Source organism: Malus domestica, chromosome 08 (genome assembly GCF_042453785.1).
Source record: "Malus domestica chromosome 08, GDT2T_hap1".
NCBI classification, from domain to species: Eukaryota; Viridiplantae; Streptophyta; class Magnoliopsida; order Rosales; family Rosaceae; genus Malus; species Malus domestica.
The window spans coordinates 5,943,909-5,963,736 of record NC_091668.1 but is presented as its reverse complement, the minus strand read 5'-3'; the positions used below and the strand labels follow the sequence as shown (position 1 = coordinate 5,963,736).

At 36.6% G+C, this 19,828-nt stretch overlaps 4 protein-coding genes and 1 non-coding gene across 5 annotated transcripts; 3 read left to right on the top strand and 2 right to left on the bottom strand.

Annotated features, from left to right (window-relative positions):
• Positions 1–2,273, top strand: LOC103443114 (uncharacterized). Its single transcript, XM_008381898.4, has 5 exons — positions 1–549; positions 655–782; positions 888–1,000; positions 1,259–1,444; positions 2,055–2,273. The coding sequence occupies exons 1-5, from the start codon at positions 53–55 to the stop codon at positions 2,082–2,084; spliced, it is 954 nt and encodes a 317-aa protein (XP_008380120.3). The 5' UTR covers positions 1–52; the 3' UTR covers positions 2,085–2,273.
• Positions 2,274–3,278: 1,005 nt separating this feature from the next.
• Positions 3,279–3,351, top strand: TRNAE-CUC (transfer RNA glutamic acid (anticodon CUC)). Its single transcript has one exon. It is a non-coding gene; the product is annotated as a tRNA-Glu (tRNA).
• Positions 3,352–5,333: 1,982 nt separating this feature from the next.
• Positions 5,334–5,801, bottom strand: LOC139197991 (uncharacterized). The gene has a single exon (XM_070826214.1). It carries the CDS (start codon positions 5,799–5,801, stop codon positions 5,334–5,336), a length of 468 nt encoding a protein of 155 aa, XP_070682315.1.
• A 7,738-nt stretch (positions 5,802–13,539) lies between these two features.
• Positions 13,540–14,103, bottom strand: LOC139197990 (uncharacterized). Its single transcript, XM_070826213.1, has 2 exons — positions 13,974–14,103; positions 13,540–13,805 (listed from the first exon to the last, which is right to left on the bottom strand). The coding sequence occupies exons 1-2, from the start codon at positions 14,101–14,103 to the stop codon at positions 13,540–13,542; spliced, it is 396 nt and encodes a 131-aa protein (XP_070682314.1).
• Positions 14,104–15,101: 998 nt separating this feature from the next.
• On the top strand, positions 15,102–19,333 carry LOC103443094 (AP2-like ethylene-responsive transcription factor ANT). Its single transcript, XM_008381878.4, has 9 exons — positions 15,102–16,052; positions 16,160–16,760; positions 17,047–17,129; positions 17,299–17,307; positions 17,405–17,493; positions 17,578–17,651; positions 17,744–17,794; positions 17,893–17,969; positions 18,280–19,333. The coding sequence occupies exons 1-9, from the start codon at positions 15,761–15,763 to the stop codon at positions 18,957–18,959; spliced, it is 1,956 nt and encodes a 651-aa protein (XP_008380100.3). The 5' UTR covers positions 15,102–15,760; the 3' UTR covers positions 18,960–19,333.
• The last annotated feature ends 495 nt before the right edge of the window (positions 19,334–19,828 follow it).

Below are 19,828 nucleotides of genomic sequence, written 5' to 3'. Positions count from 1 at the left end.
ACCACAAAATTCTTTTCAAAAAAGAGAGTTAAATATATAAACCAGAAAAATTATGAAATATCCTCAAAGCGAAAGGCCCAAAAAGAAGAAGAAGAAGAAGAAAAGGGTCTGGGCAGCGCTGCGCTTGTGTGGGTGTTGCTGTAGCGAACGAGTGTGGGCAACTGAGCAACCCACGGAACTGAAGGCTCAAATGCTAGTGCTCGGCCAAGCTCCCGGCGGAGCCTTATCAGCCCGGCGGTGTTCTCTCACCTCCCCGCCAAAATTCTCAAACCCAAACCCTCCCCTCTTCTCTTCCCGCAGACCCAGCAGATTCTTCTCCAATGTAAAACCTTCAAAATCCCTCAATATCACGCTCGTAAAGGCCAACGGAGGCGTCGACTCGGCTTCCTCCACTGCCAAACAGGGCTTCTCCGCCTCATCACCTCCTCCTCCTCCTCCTCCGCCTTCCGTCGATAACCAACCAGTTTTCGTGGGTCAGGAGAACATACATCTAGAAGGCGTGATTCAGTTCGAGAAGTCCGATTCTTCTGCTCGCTTGCGCAAATGGGGGTAATTTCTAACGATTTCAGGAAGAACCCAATTCGTGATTTTGTTCAATATTTTTGTTTATTGATTGATTTTAGCTTGTGTGTTTTGATTGTTTGTGGTTTTCAGTCGTGTAGCATTGCTTGCTGGTGGGGATGTTTTGGCATTGCTTACGTTTGCTGCAATTGGAAGATTCAGCCATGGATTCTCCGTTTTCGATTTCGAAACACTGCGCACGGCTGACCCTTTTATTGCTGGTATGGTTGTTCTCCTTTGCTACTTGTCTTGAGCTTGAATTGAAAGAAAGCATGGCCTTTGTATTTTTTTTCGTTTTGAACGAAAAGCCGAATGTGGTTGAACAGGGTGGTTTTTGAGTGCTTATTTCCTAGGAGGATTTGGTGAGGATGGTCGTGGAGTCAATGGACAATCGAAGGCTCTTACCGCTACGGCTAAGTCATGGGCCCTGGGAATTCCAGTAAGTTCATATGCTTGGTTTGCTTCGACTTCCATAGTTTTGTTGAGATTGTTGAGAGTATTAGCTTTGTTATTCAAGAGTTTCATTTATTATTTTTCACTTTACTTTGTCACACTCTTAGCTCTGGTATTGTTATTTTTGCTGCCTCTTCTGATTGCATTACTTCTTCTTGTTGTTGTGGCTTTACATGCTGATTGCATTACTTGTTAATAAGTATTTAGAGTATTATGTTTGCTACTTTTCCTTTTTTTTTGGCAGCTTGGGATAATCATAAGGGCATCAACAGCTGGCCACATTCCGCCAGTCAAATTCATACTTGTAACAATGGGGAGCACTGCTGTTTTACTTATTGGATGGAGATCACTATTGTATAAGTTTCTTCCCGGTGATAAGAGCAAGAAGAGCGATGTATATCGCCGCGGTAGCCCATTTGAATTGTTTGAGGTACAGCGACACTTCCTGCTTAAACAGTCGTTTTTGAAAATTATAATATCATGATTCCAGTACTTTGCCTCGACAAATCCAACTTTTCATGGATAATTTCATTGGATACACAATCAGAACGGCACTCGTTCTCATGGTAGGGGAGTACTAGAACTGTTCTTTGGTTTCGGAAACTGTTCAGATAGTTTTTGCATAATGTGCATAAGTTTGAACAAGCTAAAGCACCATATGTAGCCTGAACAGATGTTTAAAAGTCTGCGCATTTGGAGTTAGTCGATAATTGATATTGTAAAACCATCCTTCCAAGCTATGACCTCAAATCGTTTGTTGAAATTAACTTCCCTGAAACTGCTGAGTGCATCGGATATTGCATTACTTTGAAATGATAGAACTTAAATGTTTTCCTTGTAATCCTCTTGTTACACTTGGTAAATATTCTGAAATGATGGAGAATAAGCAAAATCGTTTCATATGCTTGATAGAGACAACATATTACTCTTACCTTTGAATATAATGGTGACCGGCGTTATTCTTCATAATTTCTCACCCAGTTTTGAAATTTCGTTTGACCATCTGTTTCTAACGTTCAAATGTTCATAATTCGTTGCAGTTGCTCACTTCATTAATACGAAGGTGGTGACCAATGACAGTTCTTTCGATCAGCCTGTATCACATGTTACCAGCAATCTTGACGGTAGTTGCACTCGCTCAAGATAGTCTTGGATAGAAATGTTACCTCCAGCGTGTTGTTGTGAAGCAGACACACAAATGTAAAGATACGAGAACAGATCAATTCATTAAGAAAGTGCTTTTCCAGCACTCACTGTCACTGGTGTTCTTCGATTCTTCTTATTCCATTTAAAATATTTTTTTGATAGTCGTTCCTGAAACAAGAAGTACAATGAAGTGGAGCTTTCAATCGTAAACATGGGTAATTGCATGCATTTGTATATAGTAAAGGTGAACAAAATGTATCGTATTTTTGTACTTGAGGTCCTACGTCCGGATTCCCTTTCTCGCCATTGCTTGTCTCACTAAGGAGACGACAACAACAACAAAGTTTTTTCTCATTAAATAGGATCAGGTATATGAATTCTAGAACACCATTGTCTCACTAAGGAGAGAGAAAAAAAAAAAAAAAAACTAACATTATGTTTGGATCAAGAAATTTAAGATTACTAAGGAATTTTTAAATGACGGTAATTGAAATGACGAGATTTTATTTTCTAGAATTTGTGAATTTCTTGTTTGGTTAACCTAAAAGAATAATGGAATTGAATACGGAATTTGTTGTTTTTAAACTATCAATCATATAAATTGAGAAATGACACCTATTTACATGGTATTTAAACTTGGGAATTGGATGTCCCAAATTCCAAGTTTTTTTCCATGTGGAAATTCTAAATTTCTATGTTTATAAATCTAAACAAAGGAATTTGTGTATGTCAATTTATAAATTCTGACTTTTATCCAAATTCCAAGTTTATTTCCTTCGTCCAAACATAGTGTAATGAAAAAGGCTTGAAAACTTTGAGTTTTAACGATAATGACAAAATAAAGGATAAAGTGAATAGTATCAGGATTAACTTTTTAGTGTAAAAATATAGATTTTTGTTACAATGAACAGTATCGAAACTTTTTCGTTAAAATTTCAAAAAAAAAAAAGGAAAAGGTGAAAAGGAATTAATAGCCAAAAGAAAGATACTGAAATTGCAATTTGAAGCCATTAGAAATAAGTAACTGGGCCAGGCTTGTGATTACTTTTTCTTAACAACTTGTCGGAAAACCCGTTGATTTAATTATTAATAAGTCTACCACACAGAGGACAATCAAATCCGTTGTAGTCTAGTTGGTCAGGATACTCGGCTCTCACCCGAGAGACCCGGGTTCAAGTCCCGGCAACGGAATTTTTGTTTTTATCTTTACATTGTATTTTTTCCTCCTTCCTTCTCATTAATAAAACACGAGCAAAATGCACCCTACAGGTGTGCTTGTGAAAGGTTTAAATTTACTTAATTTTTAAATAAAATATGCTATATTTACATGGCTGCGAGAATGACGGAAAAAACAGTAAAATTTATGTTGCATGTAATTATTAAATTGTCTACGATTTTTATTATATTTTTAATTTTGGTGAGAGGGTTTGTTGATACAAACTAAGTTGACAAAAACTGGTCTGTTATCCGATTTGGAGATGCGCTCATTTCCCTTTAAAAATGGGACCAGGATCCTCTCCTAAGCTAAGGATGAGGATACTCCTCATCAAGGGATGTGGGCCGTTGGATGAAAATCCAACGACTACAATTATTATAACTTTAAAGAGACCTCCCTGTTTGTAACCGTTGGATTTTCATCCAACGGCCCACACCAATTGATGAGAAGGATCATCATCCTTAGCTCAGGAGAGGATCTTGATCCAACCAATTATATTTTAACTCTTGTTCATTTAAAAAAAAAAATCAAATTAAGAGTTTAAGCGTGAATAATAGTTTCTATAAATGAGAGCTTTATTTATTTATTTATTTTTATAAGAATGAACATACGTCATTGTACGTTTGGTGCATGTTAAAGGGAGAAACAAACTCATCTCGAAACCGAATAATTTTTATTAGAGAAATAATATAAACATGGTATAATAAGTTATAAAAGAAAGGATAAAAAGAACTAAAAAAAGAAGAAAGAAGATTAGACATGCATGGTCAAAAAGCAAAGGGTGATAGCTGGGGTGTAACTGTGAGCTGGCATAAGTCTGCAGACTAGACTATGGTGTTGGATTACGCTTGAGACTGAGAGATAGAAGGCAGAAGCAGCCTGTGGCTGTAGCCGTCACCAGTGCCTGCCTAAAATGTCCAATCTGCCAGAGCATGGCTAAGAACCACTTCTTTTTCCTTTCTTTTATTATCTTAATTTACCTAATAACTCATTGGGTTGAAATAATTTCTCGCACACAGTTGTTTGTTGCAGTCATGGTTGACAGTTTTGACCTTGGATTGATCATGTGATCATGAGTATATGATTAAGTAAGACTCAACTAGATTCTCATTGGCATAATGGCATTTTATAATGGCTTCTTGAAGAAGTGTGTAGTCAGGCAGCAGTGACGAAATTAGAAATTGTTGAGACAAACAAATCCTAAAAATCAAGCTAATCATCCTAAAGTTATATTTACAAATCCGTCATCGGTAATACTGCAATTATTACATTTCAAACACAAATGGGGATGGTGGGTTTTGAAAAACTCACAGTGATTGAAGGTGTTCTTGAAGACCAGAAGAGATCTCAGCAAATGTGAGTTACAGTCACAGGTATCCATGAGAAGGGAGAAGAAGATCATGGTGTTGTGGGGGTGGAAAAAGTAGAAAGCAAAACCGTCTCGTATAGATTCAGAAGAATCACAAAGACGGATTCTTGCTATTAAGGTCGATTTCCATGACCGGAGGTGCGACCGTACCTTCTTGCTCTTATGTGGCTTTGCCACTGTCTGGTAGGACTAAAGTACAAGCTATCCCATGCTTCTGTTTCTTTTCTTCTTCTTTTTCGCTGTAAAACTTAAAACTAAAGTAGGGCCATCTGATTAGAGCCGTTTTCACACTAAATTAGCCTAGTATGGTTTTGTGAGATAAAAATATATACAATCTCATATTTTTGTGAAAGTTGTTTTACATATGACATGTTCGACATTCGTTATGAAAGTTTTTTCTAAGTTGTTTGATAGAAAGAATTATGTGAAGAAGGGAGGTTTGAATTTGGATGTAAATGTAGAAATAAGCATGTGGTGTGGGGGTGGCTTTCTTTTTCACCACATTCCTGGCATGGGTCAGAACGTGTTTTTTTTTTTTTTTTTTTTTTTTTTTTTTTTTTTTTTTTTTTAAACTGAAGATAGGATATATTAGAGACCAATATAAATGTTTACATCGTGGGTTAGAACATTAAACATAAACTCTGGTCCAATACAATCCCATACAAAATCACTACCTTTTTGAAAAGCAAACTTCGCTACCGAGTAAGCCGCACGGTTACTCTCCCTAGGTACAAACGAAAACGTCACAGACGTTAACCTCTGTACTACAAGCTCGATGTCACCAAGGATGCATTCAATACTGTAGTCAGGTGTAGATTCCTTCTTTAGCATCTGGATGAAAACCAAAGCATCAGATTCAATTACCACGTTGTCGAAACCGTTATCAATGTAGGCCATCCGAACACCCCGTATAGCACACGCCTCAACAGCCGCCGCAATGTGACAAAAGCCAGTTCCCAACCCTCTAGCAGTTTGAAGCAGACCCGCGAAATCACGGCCCACCCATCCCACTCCAGCACGCAGAGAAGATTTACACAAAGCCGCATCGGTATTCATCTTAATAGAATCAAATTTCGGTTTCTTCCAGTGAGAACGTGTTTGGACCTAAGAACCCATAATTCTATGAAAAGTAAACATCCTTCGTCCTCTTTATCCATTTCAACAAGCAAAAGGGAAACCCGAAATGAATACATTTGAAAAAGCAAGCTATGTGCCTATGCTGTTGTGCTACTATGCACCATCATCAAACATTAAAAGCACTTCCCAATCGTAGAGATTGTCATGATGATAAAGTCCTTCAAAACTGGACGAATTAGAAGTAAAATAACCTACCTACCCAAGTACGAAGATCTTTAATTTGTTTTGAATTTTTCCAACCAATTATTGTACACTCTTGAGCAGCTATGTTTTGATGGTTTGATGATTTCACACTATGTACAGTAGTATGGTATGTTGATTTTCTTAAGTTGAAGTGTTACACGTAATTAGAATAGACATGCATGTGGACTGATTCTAACCAATAATGCTTAAAAGAATTATAAAGCTAAAACGAAAAAAAAAAAAAAAAAAACCAAATCAACTCACGACACATTCATTACTATAAAGCAATGAAGTTTGAATTGATTTTGACTATTTATGCAATCACAATCCCATCAAGAATCCAAGATCAAGTTACACACATGCGCTAATATCCTTCCATTTCCATCATAAGTGACCTACTTTAAATAATGATTATGGTTTTTTTAGCAATCCTTATCTACTAATTATAATTAGAAGAGGGCTAAAGTTGTTTTTGAACGCGAACTAATTCTAACCATGCATGCAAGTTTGCAAGAAGCATAAAGCTAAAACGACGAAGATTAACTCGCATACACAAGTATCCTACCATTTCCACCGTAATTAAGGTACTTCGATTAAGGACCATGGTCTTTCTTAGCAATCCTCTGATCTCCTAATTAGAAGTGTATCAAAGTAGCTAGGGCACTAGGGAATGAAAGAGAGAGAATCTATGGTGATTGTGACATGACAAATAAGCTTGGATTTTGACATGTCACCAGAGAGAGAGAGGGTGGGGGGGGCAGTGACAGATAATAAAACTGGTAAGTTTAAAAGGACTTGGCCTTGCATGCAAAAGAAGAGAGAGAGAGAGAGAGGCATGCATTGCATTTGCAAAAAGAAAAACAGCAAGAGCAGCCTGAGGAGGAGTGACACAGCAGCAGCAGCTGCTGCTGCAGACCTAATAGGTCTAGGTAGCTAGAGAGGGTGTAGTATAGAGCTACAAATGTACTTCTCACAGTGGAGTTGAGTAGGCATCATCCATCCAGTGATCTCATAATCCACTCTCTTTCTTTCCGGTTTCTGCTCACAGTTTTGGCTTATGTGGTGATCTTTCCTTAGATTTTTTGTTCCTCACGTGATTCTCATTACTCCCCTCCCCCTCAATTAATACCCCCTGTCACTGCATCTACATAAGCACACTATTTTTCCACCATTTCACACATGGAAATCTATTTCAAACTATTCAAAAGAAACGACCGCGACAATTCTAAACACAACACGTGGTATTGTTAAAAGCTCATACAAATACAAGAAAAGATATGTTATTCACACATTCTATTTTACTTCTCATACGTCACTTGTTAATTTCTGTCCATTAATCTTCTTCAATTCATATGATCCAATGGCCTAAAATTAAAAAGCTGTGTAAGAAGTAAAATGAGGTGTATGGATATCACACTCCATACAAAGATTGATACGTGCACGATTAAGAATCGTAGTATGAAAATCAACTTCGAACTTTCAAAAGAAACGACTACGACTGCTAAAAGTTCATAGAAATATAGGATTGATACGTGCATGGTTAAGAATCGAGCGATATTGTTCAAGTGAAGGTTAACAACTTAACACGAAGATGACATATATACAGGTGGATAAACTGGACCACGACCCATTGCCACCCCTTGGGCCTAAACATTTGAGATTGGACCATGCCGAGTGCATTGGAGGTTATATTAGCAAATTCACCATAAATTAGGGTAACTTGAAATGTAATATTTGAAAGTTCCCAAATTAAAAGCAGTGTATTCATATTACTCATCCTATTCAATAGAAACTGGTATATTAGCAGCAGAGGTAGCTGGAAAATGACAGCAGTTAATCTTTAGGGTTTGGGTTTCTTGTAGAGGAGGCACTGTTACGCCAAAGACAAAACTGTTTTTGCTGCCAAAGAAATTAATTTAACACTGTGATTCTGTAGAAAGCACACTGCAGTTTCATCCTTCATTTCTGCAAATTTCTATTGACTTTTGCACCACAAATACTGTTGGTGATTGCGAAGATTCGAAGAACATGTCTTGATGAATCAACTAATTTCGATTTAATTTCGTTAAATATACATGCTATGGAGTTAAGTTGCTATGCGACGAAAAACTTGCATGCTAATATTGTGTGAGTAGGACATGATTGACATATACGCGAGATGAACGTTGCATGCATGCATATGCTTCAAATATTTACAAGATTGTTTTAGTGGCGCATGACCGATTGTACATGTGAGACACGAGTAGTATATAACGTGTATAACGAGTTTATGCAAGTTTTTCTACAACAATAGAGAAATAGCTAACCTCTCTTTTAAGTGCTGTTATTAGTTAGTGATTAGGGGGGGGTTTTCTTTGTTAATTTAAGAAGTTTGGTGTGTGATTACTGGCATTTTAACTCTTAAATTTTTTACTGTTCGACTTTGCTCAATTGTGTTTTGTAATTCTATGGTACTTTCTGTTCTCCCTGAGGTCCACATCTCTGACTAATTGAATACTACAAAAAATGCAAGTTACAAGCTAAGACAAATATTGTCTCTTTTGTGCTTCTGGCATCCCACTTTTCCCGCCCTTTTTGTAATCCATCTATTAGTGGTATAATTAAATAATAATTAATAAAATTTTGTTTTTCATGAATTCCCCGTGATAATGTTTAGAGTTACAAAGCAAAAGAATTCCCCACTAAGCTTAATTAATTAAACGAATTCCCCGTGATAATGTTGATAGTTAAGCACTATGTACCCATTGATCCCATAACATTTGCGTCACTTAAAAGTATGGTCAAATAGTTTAAATATGGTTTTTTTTTTGTCACACCCCGGACACCCGGCTCCAAAATCCTTATATGGTGTAGAAAATAATAAAATAAAAACTCTTAAATCTCTCATCTAAGTCTAACACAATCGCAGCTCGTCTAGTCCCTATCTTTTCAAATAACTCATGTATAAAAAAAGGTGAGGGGTGAGCAACAACCATCGTCGCCTATAAATAGAATATGTAATATGTCAGTCAAGCAATGTTGTTTTACAATCTAGAAAATAGAGTATTTATATAAAACAAATTTGTTTTTCATTTTATTTACTTTTACTCGCGGGGTTTATATTTTTTTCACCAATTCCGAGTCTGGAGTGTGACATTGTCAAAATCAAAGTTAATGCAAAATTAGATTCTAAGGGTATGCATTTTAATGGCATGCACTATTTGACAAGAAAAAGTGAATCTTTTGTGTCCGAGTTCGGATCTTCCCTCACACAATTTAAATAATTTTAATATAATATATTGTACAATTTGAAGGCTTATGAAACTTTTTGTGGTATATTCACTAATTCCCTCGCAAACTCAGTCAAAATGTTCAAACCAAAATCATTCATATTTGAAAATCTGTCGCCATGAAAAACTTTCATGCAAAAACAACTCCATGTAGCCACTGATCCCACTCAAAAAGAAACCCCATAAATAACAAAGGGGCAGACAATGAAAAAGTAATTTACATAACTTCCTGCCATTTTCAGAAGAAGAAAAAAAGTAGGAAAAGAAAAATAATGGAGGAAAATTAAATTATGAGTTCTCATAGTAATTGACTAGTTAATCAAAGAACAAGTTTAATAAAATGGGGAATCCTAAATGTTCAATTTATGCTCATTTGAAATCGAATATATAAATTAATGGTAGGATTGGATAAATCTAACAATTTTTTGCACGACTCGTTAACTCGACACAAAACAATACAAAAATAACAGGTTTTGGCTCAAACTTTTAACGAGTCAAGTCGTTATCTAGTCATTCATTAAATACTTGACAAGACATCGTTTTCTAAATCTAGACATTAGATATGATAATTTTTTACGTAATCCGTTAACCGGACATGGAATAACATGACCTATTAACGAATCAAGTCGTTATCGCCATATCAGGATACCTATTAAAACTTGTTAAGATAATAAGTATGATACAAAAATAATACAAACACGAGGTCTAGGTTTGGACGCGTTTATTTAAAATAGCATGAAACCAAAAAGATGGTAGGAAATCGCATTTGCAAAAAGAAAGCTCTTTTTTAATGGGCCTTTGCTCATCATTTCTGGAATATTTCACGCATATCACAAGACCTACGTCCCACTTTTTGTCTGGAAGCAGGTGTTGACTAAACACTCTAAGTTCCTTATTACTCAAAACTCAATTGGCTACTTTTTTTTTTGGGTAAACACTCAATTGGCTATTTATGTTGAATACTAACCGACCGATTTAACTTTTAGGTCTGCAAATGGTGGTTTATGAGATTTCGGAGATGTTGCGTGAAATTTATAAAAAAAATTATTCCTTAAGATAGTTTTTCAAAAAAAATAGGATAGTTTATTGATGTTAGGAAGTAATAACTTAAATCAAAATAAATTATGAGACTCACTGATGGTAAGTTTACAAATGTCATTAAATGATAAATAAAACGAGCTAAAATCATAACCTTTACTAAATAATAAAAAACAGTTCAATCTTAAACAGTCAAACAAGAAAAAAAACTTCTTACTTTAATGTTTTACTTGAATATATAACATTATTATATAATAAAATTGAAAAAAAAAACATTTTTAGAGTGTTATTAATTATATGACAAACTTGATGGTGTTATTAGATGACAAAATTTTTTGGCTCTTCAAATTTGGAGTCGTGTGTAATTGCACCCTTCGCTCTCTCTCTCAAAACCCCTTATGGTCATTTAAAGTTCTTACATGATCAACTAACAAACTTTGAAATAAAAATAATGAGCGGTTTTATTGCTACTTGTATCGAAGTCTTTTGTATAAAACTCTATACCTCCTATACTTAGGCTGGTCCAAGCATTTGATCATGAATCATTCCTCAGCCTACTCTTTATCTTATACTCAAAAGTATATTAAAACCCTAATTTATTCTCAAAGCTGTGAAAGGGAGAGGCCATGTACATGCACCTGCTTTGGACTCTTACCTATTTGAGCAAAGTTCCACTCTGATAACAAAGTACTTGATTTTGGAAGTTTAGCCTTAAAATTATGTATGTTATGACTTCCTCATACAAACTTAATTCAAACCGGTTTTATTATTCCTCCCTTGTTTTATTCCGCAATATATTCCACACCGCAAAATTTGTAGCCGTTAAATTTTTATCAACGTACAGTAAAATATTCTTTTTCATACAGTATTATACACTGTTTCTTAAAATCAATGTCCTATAAATTTGCTGATTTGGTAATTTCCAGAAAACGTCAAGATCGCTGCTGCAATTATCACCAGTTTCATTCCAATCATAGGAGCATTATACGAAACCAAACCGATAAAACCAAGGAAAATGTAAGTTGGATTCCAATTGATAGTTACCATATCACAGCTCTGCTCTGACCAGAAAAAGTAAAAACGTTGCTGTCACACCTCATTCACTCCAATCCTTTTCAAAAAACCCGATCGTTGTGAGAACAACCATTACCACCTTCTTCTTTTTTTTTTTTTTTTTGAAGAACCCATTACCACCTTCTTTTGGTACTTTGGTTCTAGGCCTTTTAGTTAAAACGGTGATTGAAATTGATATAATTTTCAGTCAAAACCGGATAGTTGTGAACAGTCATTGCAACAGAAGAAATACTATGCAGAATTATTATTGACACTTTAAAAATTTAATCGTACATCATAAATATTTTATTTTTACAAAATACTTTTATGAAAAATGGACAATTAGAATTTTAGAGTGCCAATAGCAATGACGAATCCATGATTCGAATATTGGGTTGTCCTAGTGATAAAGGTCTAAGTTTTTCATATAGAAACAGAGCGCAGAGTGCGAAGCGGCAAAAAATTTCAGTTTATTCATTGAGGCATTTCATAAAACACTTGATGAGTAATATCAAGAGAATTTGTCGAGTGTTGTCCACACAACCTATCGACATATGCCTAACAAGTATTATATCAAACACTTGGTATGTACAAAATGCCCCGTACAAAATATATGAAGTGTCATTGAAAGACAATCACATGTATATTTTCTGAACTCCAGATGATCCTAGGACCACCTAAATCCAAATATGCATCCACCTCTAACCAATAATAAAAAAATCACCATAAAAAAATTTCTTTTTTCTTCTTTTAGTTGTTCTATTCTTTAATGTTACCATTTTTCTTTCCCATTTCAATTCACTACGACCACAATATTGTAATTTACTTTTAAAGTCGTGAACCAAATTGATGGTTCATTAATATTACTTTTGACAATTATGTTCTATCTTTTAGTGTTGGATGTTTGTGAGTAGTGAATTGTTTGATGCAAATAATTTTTATTTTTTAATTTAATTCTGAATTCAAATCTCTCAACTTTTTAGTATAAATAAAAAATAACGACATCGCTTGTATATAAAAAAAAATGTCGAATATTTGGCAAGTAACACAACTAATCAATTATAATAATTACGCATCAAGTTCACCATCAAAGTTAGGCGAACCTAAGAGCAAGTCCATCAGGGACCAATAGGCCGACACCCAGCATGAAAAATGGACCAGCCTCCCCTCTTTTTGCTCCAGCCTAGCCGAATAGGCTGGCACCCAACCCAAGCCAGCCTAAAATGTGCTGAGCTATAGGACGACCCATCTAACGTCAGGCTTGAGTCAGCCTGACGTCAAAGGCCACCAAATTTTTTTTTGCGCCAGGTGCGTGGCCACTCGTTCTGACAAGAAAACGTTGGCTGGCCCGCATGCGTAAATGCACTAACGACTCTAATAGGGAGGCCACGTGTTTGGTTCTGGGCCGTTGGATTTCCAACGGTAAAAAAATTTTGAATTTGAAATATAACGATTGGACGTGGCTTGATCTAGACTGTCAGATCCAGAGATCAACGGTCCACGTTTTTCTCCCCAAAAATTTTCTAAAAAAAAGGCACAACGGTCAGAATTATGACCTTTAGCCACATGTCAACATATAGGATGTTGGATTTGAATCTTTTTCAAATCTAACGGTCCAGATTAATTAATTAAATTAAAATTATTAGAAAATACATAAAAAATTAATTTTTTTTCTATAAATACCTAACCATCACCTTCCACCTTACACCACATTTCAATATTTTCAACACTTTCTACCAAAGCTTTCATATGCTTTTTGTGTGAAAAAAATGGCTACGTGGAAGCTCATCGGAAATCTTACGTTGTGTGAATGCTAGGTTTACATTACTCATGACCCGATTACGTTGTCGACCTTGGGTAAATGTTGTTTGTAAGGTAGTACGGTCATTCGTATTTATGACCATTGACCCAATATGTGACTCTGGGTGCTTTTCTTTGCAGCACTTCGTGGAAGACTAGAGATTGGGCAAGGACATTTAGGTCATTATGAGCTCCGAGAACACAAAAAATGCATGCCAAATCCATGCATCAAATGAAGCCATAGCTTCCAAAATGATACTTTTGGCTCATTTTCTGTCGCCATAAGCTCTTTGCCATGCACTTGGACAATTTTTTCAGGTCCAGTGCGTGCAGTCAATGCTTCCAATCATGCTAGGAAAGCCTCGCATCTCACCCTTCCTCAGCAGCCTTTGCATGTCCCTTGGCATGAGTGTCCGGAGGTACTCATTGGTATAGAGGGCTTCGATTGCGGAGTAAAACCGCATCATGGACTCAATAACAGTTGATTTTTCCATCCTTGTTATCTCATCCACTTGATTTGCAGATGCTCCATATGCAAGCATCCACAAGGTAGCAATAATTTTTTGCTCATGAAGAAGACCTTGAACATGAAAAACATATTTTTTTTTTGCACAAAAACAGGAATCATGGTTGCAAATAGCACTCATGATTTTGTCGAACAAACTTCGTTGCATTCTAAAATGACGTCTAAAAACATGATCAGGGAATACACAATTAGGGATAAAATAATCTTCCAAAAGCCCTTTACCTCGTTTTTCCCTCTTTCTATCCAAGTTTGCAGCATGTATGGGTTTGAATATTTGACCCACATCTTCAATGACACGACGGGAATGTGAGGCCTTCTGCTTTCTATGTTCATCATCCTCATCCTCCTCCATTGCGAAAGCCTCATCTCCACCTTCCTCAAGATTGAACAATTCTTCCTGTTGTGCCAACAATCTTTTCTGTTGCTCCTCAAACTATTTAGACAATCTCCTTGAATAAGGCATTGTAAGAACTCAAGATTTAAAAACGACGAAGAATGATTCTTAGCTAAAAAGAATGATTAAGTTTGGTGTGTGAATGATGATGGATGTAGGGTTTATATGGACAAAATAAATAAAGGATGAGGTTCTAGACACTGCCACGTGACACTACGTATTTGGTTGAAAATCTTATCGAAATTTTGGCTAAATTATTGTAAATAGATAGTGACATGTGGCGCGTCGGGATTGATTAAAAATTTAATCGGAAATCTATTCACAAAATAGTATGTTCGGATAATAACACGAGGCATGACAAGATTGGTTGAAAATCTTATCGAAATATTGGCTAAATTATTGTAAACAAATAGTAATAAGTGACGTGACGAGATTGGTTAAAAATCCTATCTGAAATTAAAACTAAATTTAAATAAAATTTATTATATACAAAAAAAATAATAATAGTTTAATAAATAGGTTGGGAGCTAGCACATTTTGTATGGATGAAAATTGTTTATGCCAGTACATTTTTTAGGAGTGGAGAAACATTTGACTGATTTTCTGTTTATAGAGCTTATCACTGTTTATTGAGTGGATTAAATGAACTGAATGCCAACGGATTTTTTTAAGGGTGGACTTGCTCTAGTAGTAATGTTTTTCAGCTTCTTGGTTCAAGTTTTGCACGCTTGAATTCAACCGAGCTAACTACAATACTGTATTCCTCCTGTATTCGCGTTCGAAAGTTTGAAAAACAAAAGTAGAAAAGAAATAAAAAAGCATTATTTCTAATTTTAATTTGTAGATACTTTGAGCCTGCAGAGGGGCACAAAGGCTGTACTGTATGAAGTGACTAGATGGGGCAGTGTCCTGCTCGTCAAATCCATCTTAAGGCCCTGTGACTGTAAAAATAAAGCAAACTAGTTTTGGATATCTGACTTATCTCTCTCTCTGTCTCTCTCCCTATTGGCTACCACATACCCACTAGATTCAGCTGACTACTGTAAATGAAGAGGGAGAAGAAAGATTATTAAAAAAGATTGAGAATAAGAATTTCTGGGTTTTATTTAGGCTAGTGTTTCTGGGTTTATTTGGGTAATTAACGAGGTTTGTATGTTAGGTAAAGGGTTTTAGTGATATTGGATCTGGGATTTTGGTAGGGTTTAAGAGGAAAAGGAAAAGTCGTGGTCTTTATCACATACACAGATCCCTATGGGATATATGCTGGGGATGCCCTTCAGCATTTTACTTGCTTGCCAAAGCTTTTGAATATATTTATATTCTTTTTGTTTAGTTTCAAGAGACCACAGGTTTTTCTGTCTTTAGAGAGAGAAACACAGTGGCGAGAGAGAGAGAGATGATGTTATATATGTGAGTGCATAGAAGGAAGTGTATTTGAAGTTCAGAAGCTAGAGAACAAAAAACCAAGTTCTTCTTTTTCTTATGGGGAGGGAGGAGATTTTTGACATGATTAGGTTATTTGGTGTCAATGATTGAGTAGATTTTAGAAGTAAGAAGTTGAAATCTAAAAAACCCAAAAAAAGGAAGAGAGAGAAAGAAAGAGTGAGTGAGGAAGATGAAGTCCATGAATGATCATAACAATAACAACAATGGAAGCAGTAACAGTAACAATAGTAACTGGTTGGGTTTTTCACTCTTACCCCACATGAAAATGGAGGCTGCTGCTTCTTCCTCCTCCTCAGCTACCCTCCCAAGCAACAGCAGCTTCTACAACCTCAGCAGCTCTGGGCTCTGCTGCTATGGAGTTGGAGAAAATGGTAACTTTCACTACTCTCCTCTCTCTGCAATGCCCCTCAGGTCAGATGGCTCTCTCTGCATCATGGAAGCTCTCAGCAGGTCACAAACAGGTACTTTTCTTCCCTCTCTAAAACCCAAATCAATATTTCTCTCTCTCTCTCTGAAAAATGCTTGAATTCTATACAGCTTTGATATATTTTTGCTTTTTTATTTGAAGGAATGATGCCCAACACATCCCCAAAACTGGAGGACTTTCTGGGAGGAGCAGCTCATGATTATGTGAGTGAGGAGAGAGAAGCCATGGCTCTGAGCTTAGACAGCTACTACAATGCAGAGGCAGAGCAGCAGCAGAATCATCACATTCCACTCCACTCCAGTTCCTACTACTCTGGAATACCAATCCAAGGAATCTACCAAACCCAATTGGAGGAAGAACATTCTAAGAATACCCAAATGACTCAAATCCCAGAGGACTTGAAAACCTGCTGGGTTTCCAGGCAGTACTCTGCCCACCCAGCTCTGGAGCACCACCACATGAATAATGTAACCATGGTTGATGACAGTGGCGGTTCTGGGTCCATTAATGGCGGCATGAACCGTGGCGACTTGCAGTCTCTAACGTTGTCCATGAGCCCTGGATCACAGTCCAGCTGTGTCACAGCTCCAAGGCAGATATCTCCCACTCAGACAGAATGTGCAGTGGCAGTCATTGAAACAAAGAAGAGAGGATGTGGAAAGCTTGGCCAGAAGCAGCCTGTTCACAGGAAGTCCATTGACACATTTGGGCAGAGAACTTCACAGTTTAGAGGTGTCACAAGGTTCATATCAAAACCATCACTTCATTTTTGTTATTTTACTAGAAATTGTTTCCAATTTTCATTACAATGTTGTGTATCTCTCCTCGAAGTGATTTCGGCACTCTCATTTTCTTCCACCACTCCTTTCTTTGAATACGGTAAATCAAAGGAGAATCGAAGGACGGAAACTAGGGAAGTAGTAACTGAGGAGAAAACCGGAGTGCGAACATCGGTTTTTTTTTCTTTCTCTCAAAGTGTTCTTCAAGTAACCATTTTTTAAAATTTTGTTAAATTTTGCTTCTCTTAGGCATAGGTGGACGGGAAGATATGAGGCACATCTGTGGGACAACAGCTGCAAGAAGGAAGGGCAAACCAGAAAAGGAAGGCAAGGTCGGTCAATGAAAACCACACACTATTCTTACTGTTTTTGGGGGAATTATTTCTTTTTTACTGAATTTTTTTAGGACCCTACCTGCTGCTGAAATCTGACTTCTGCTATTAATTCTTTACCTGTCATGTTTATGCCGCTGTTGGATTCCGTTCAAATCAAATAATGCAGTATATCTTGGTATGTTTTTTTCTCTCCAACAATAATTTGGGATTTTAGTTTTAATTGTCACCTAATTTGTTGATTTGCATTAATCATTTGTTCGTTTGAACTGCAGGAGGTTATGATATGGAGGAGAAAGCTGCTAGAGCATATGATCTTGCTGCTCTTAAGTACTGGGGTTCGTCAACTCATATAAACTTTCCGGTAGGGTTTTGACTCTCAAGAGTTTTTATCGGTTTGTGAAAGCTTTTTAGTTGCTGAAGTTTCATTCTCTTGGTCTTTTGGCAGTTGGACAATTACGCTGCACAACTTGAAGAGATGAAGAACATGAGCCGGCAGGAATATGTTGCGCATCTGCGAAGGTAGCGATTTTGATTTGTTAATCATAGGATTTGTTTGTTTTCCAATGTTTTAGAATTTTTTATAAGCATTCATGAGTTCCTTTGATTTTCAGGAAAAGCAGTGGATTTTCGAGAGGGGCTTCAATGTACCGAGGCGTGACAAGGTTTTTTCAGTTTTGCATTAAACGCACCAAATTTGAAGGTTAAAAGGGTTAATATTGTTCTAATTTTGGTTTTGTTTTCTGATCTTGGTTTTCTGCAGACATCACCAGCATGGGAGATGGCAAGCTAGGATTGGCAGGGTTGCTGGGAACAAGGATCTTTATCTTGGAACTTTTGGTAAAATTTATACATTGTTTGAATTCCTTTTGTTTTCGGTCACATTTTCTAAATTCCATGAGGCTCTTTGCTTAAGCACTTTTTCAAAAGGACTTATTTTTACCGCAACTCTGTTCTCACACTTTTTATAAGGCTGATGAAATGTCTGCTTTTAACTGTAACAATGGACTTTTTTAAGGCTGTGTTAGAAAAGGACTTCCCAGCTAAAATCACTTATTAAAGGCTATATTTTTACTGCAAAGTCTTGATCTTTCTTGCAAGGCTAATTAATGCAGTTTTGTACAAAGTCTAAACTTGAATTGAATTTTAGGCACCCAAGAGGAAGCTGCAGAAGCTTATGACATAGCTGCAATCAAGTTCCGCGGCGCAAATGCTGTCACCAACTTTGACATTACCAAATATGATGTTGAAAAAATCATGTCCAGCAATACCCTACTCGCCGGAGAGTTTGCTAGGCGCGCCAAGGTGATCGAACCTAACATTGCAGCGCCAGCCATTGAGTATAACCCACCTACACAGAACAATGCGGAAGTCAATCAACCCGAAATCAACAATGGGAATAGCCTAGACTGGAAGATGGCACTGTACCAATCTGCAGCTCAGCAACAAGCAGACAGTTGTGTTCAAACACTTGATCAGAAATCGGTCGGTTCAGTGAGCTATAGAAATCTCTCATTCTCAATGGCATTGGAGGATTATATTGGAGTTGAATCAGCGCACTCAAGTCAGACAATGATGGATGAAACAGCTAGGGTTGGGCCTCATTTTTCGAATCCGTCCTCGTTGGTGACAAGTTTGGGCAGCTCCAGAGAAGCTAGCCCTGATAAATCGGGCTCCAACATGATGTTTGCAAAACCTCCATTGGCGTCAAAGTTTGTAAGTCCAACCTCTGCGGCAACTGTTAGCTCCTGGTTCCCATCAGCACAGCTGAGGCCTGCTGCCATCTCAATGTCTCAATTGCCTCTCTTTGCTGCCTGGAATGAGACCTAGAAAGCTCTGATGTGTTCTGCTGAAATGCCTTCAAAGATTTTTGCATGAACAAGGAAAAATGGGAAGATATTAGTTATGTTTAGGGAGGGAAAAAAAGAGGTGAGGGTTAAGTAATTAGTGGAGAAAGTTCTGGATTAATCAAAATGACAATTGTGGGCCTTGGGGGTCCCACTTTTCTGTCTGTAAGAAACTTTTTTCAAACCAAACCTTTTGGCTCATATGGTAATTATGAAGATCTTGCAAGATGGAGGGAAGTTAAAAAAATATGGAGTACGACAGTCTTAACAGTCATATGATGAGCTGCTCTTATTAAGGACTGAGTTGTACTCTATTTGTGTTTCGTCCAAATTCATGTACGTATAATTTTCACTGCACACGTCCAATCTCTTTATTTTTCTAGATGAAAAGAGATTAAGGGGTGGTTTATGATCATGGTATAAAATATCGATGATATCGGAAATATCGGTAGTCCAAAAATATAGAAATTTCAATGGAAATATTGGGATATTATCGATATCCATAAAAATTAAATAAAAACCACGAAAATTATATAAGAAAAATTTAGAAATTTTTATTGAAACTTTGGAGAATATTTATTTAGTCAATTATCTATTAGTTTATCAAAAAAAATTAGAAGGAAATGCATTACATGATGGATTTAACTGATTTAAGTTGATTATACAGCGGGTTGGCAAACACTGTGAGTGTAGAAAATATGTAGTAATTAATGAAAAAAAAGATTGAACACACCATAATCATTTATATTTTACACATTATACATTGCATGGTAAGATACATGAGTGATTTAGTACCACATAAAGTTCCTATGAGGTTCAAATTTTTCACTATCTTCATCATCTCTATGTGTA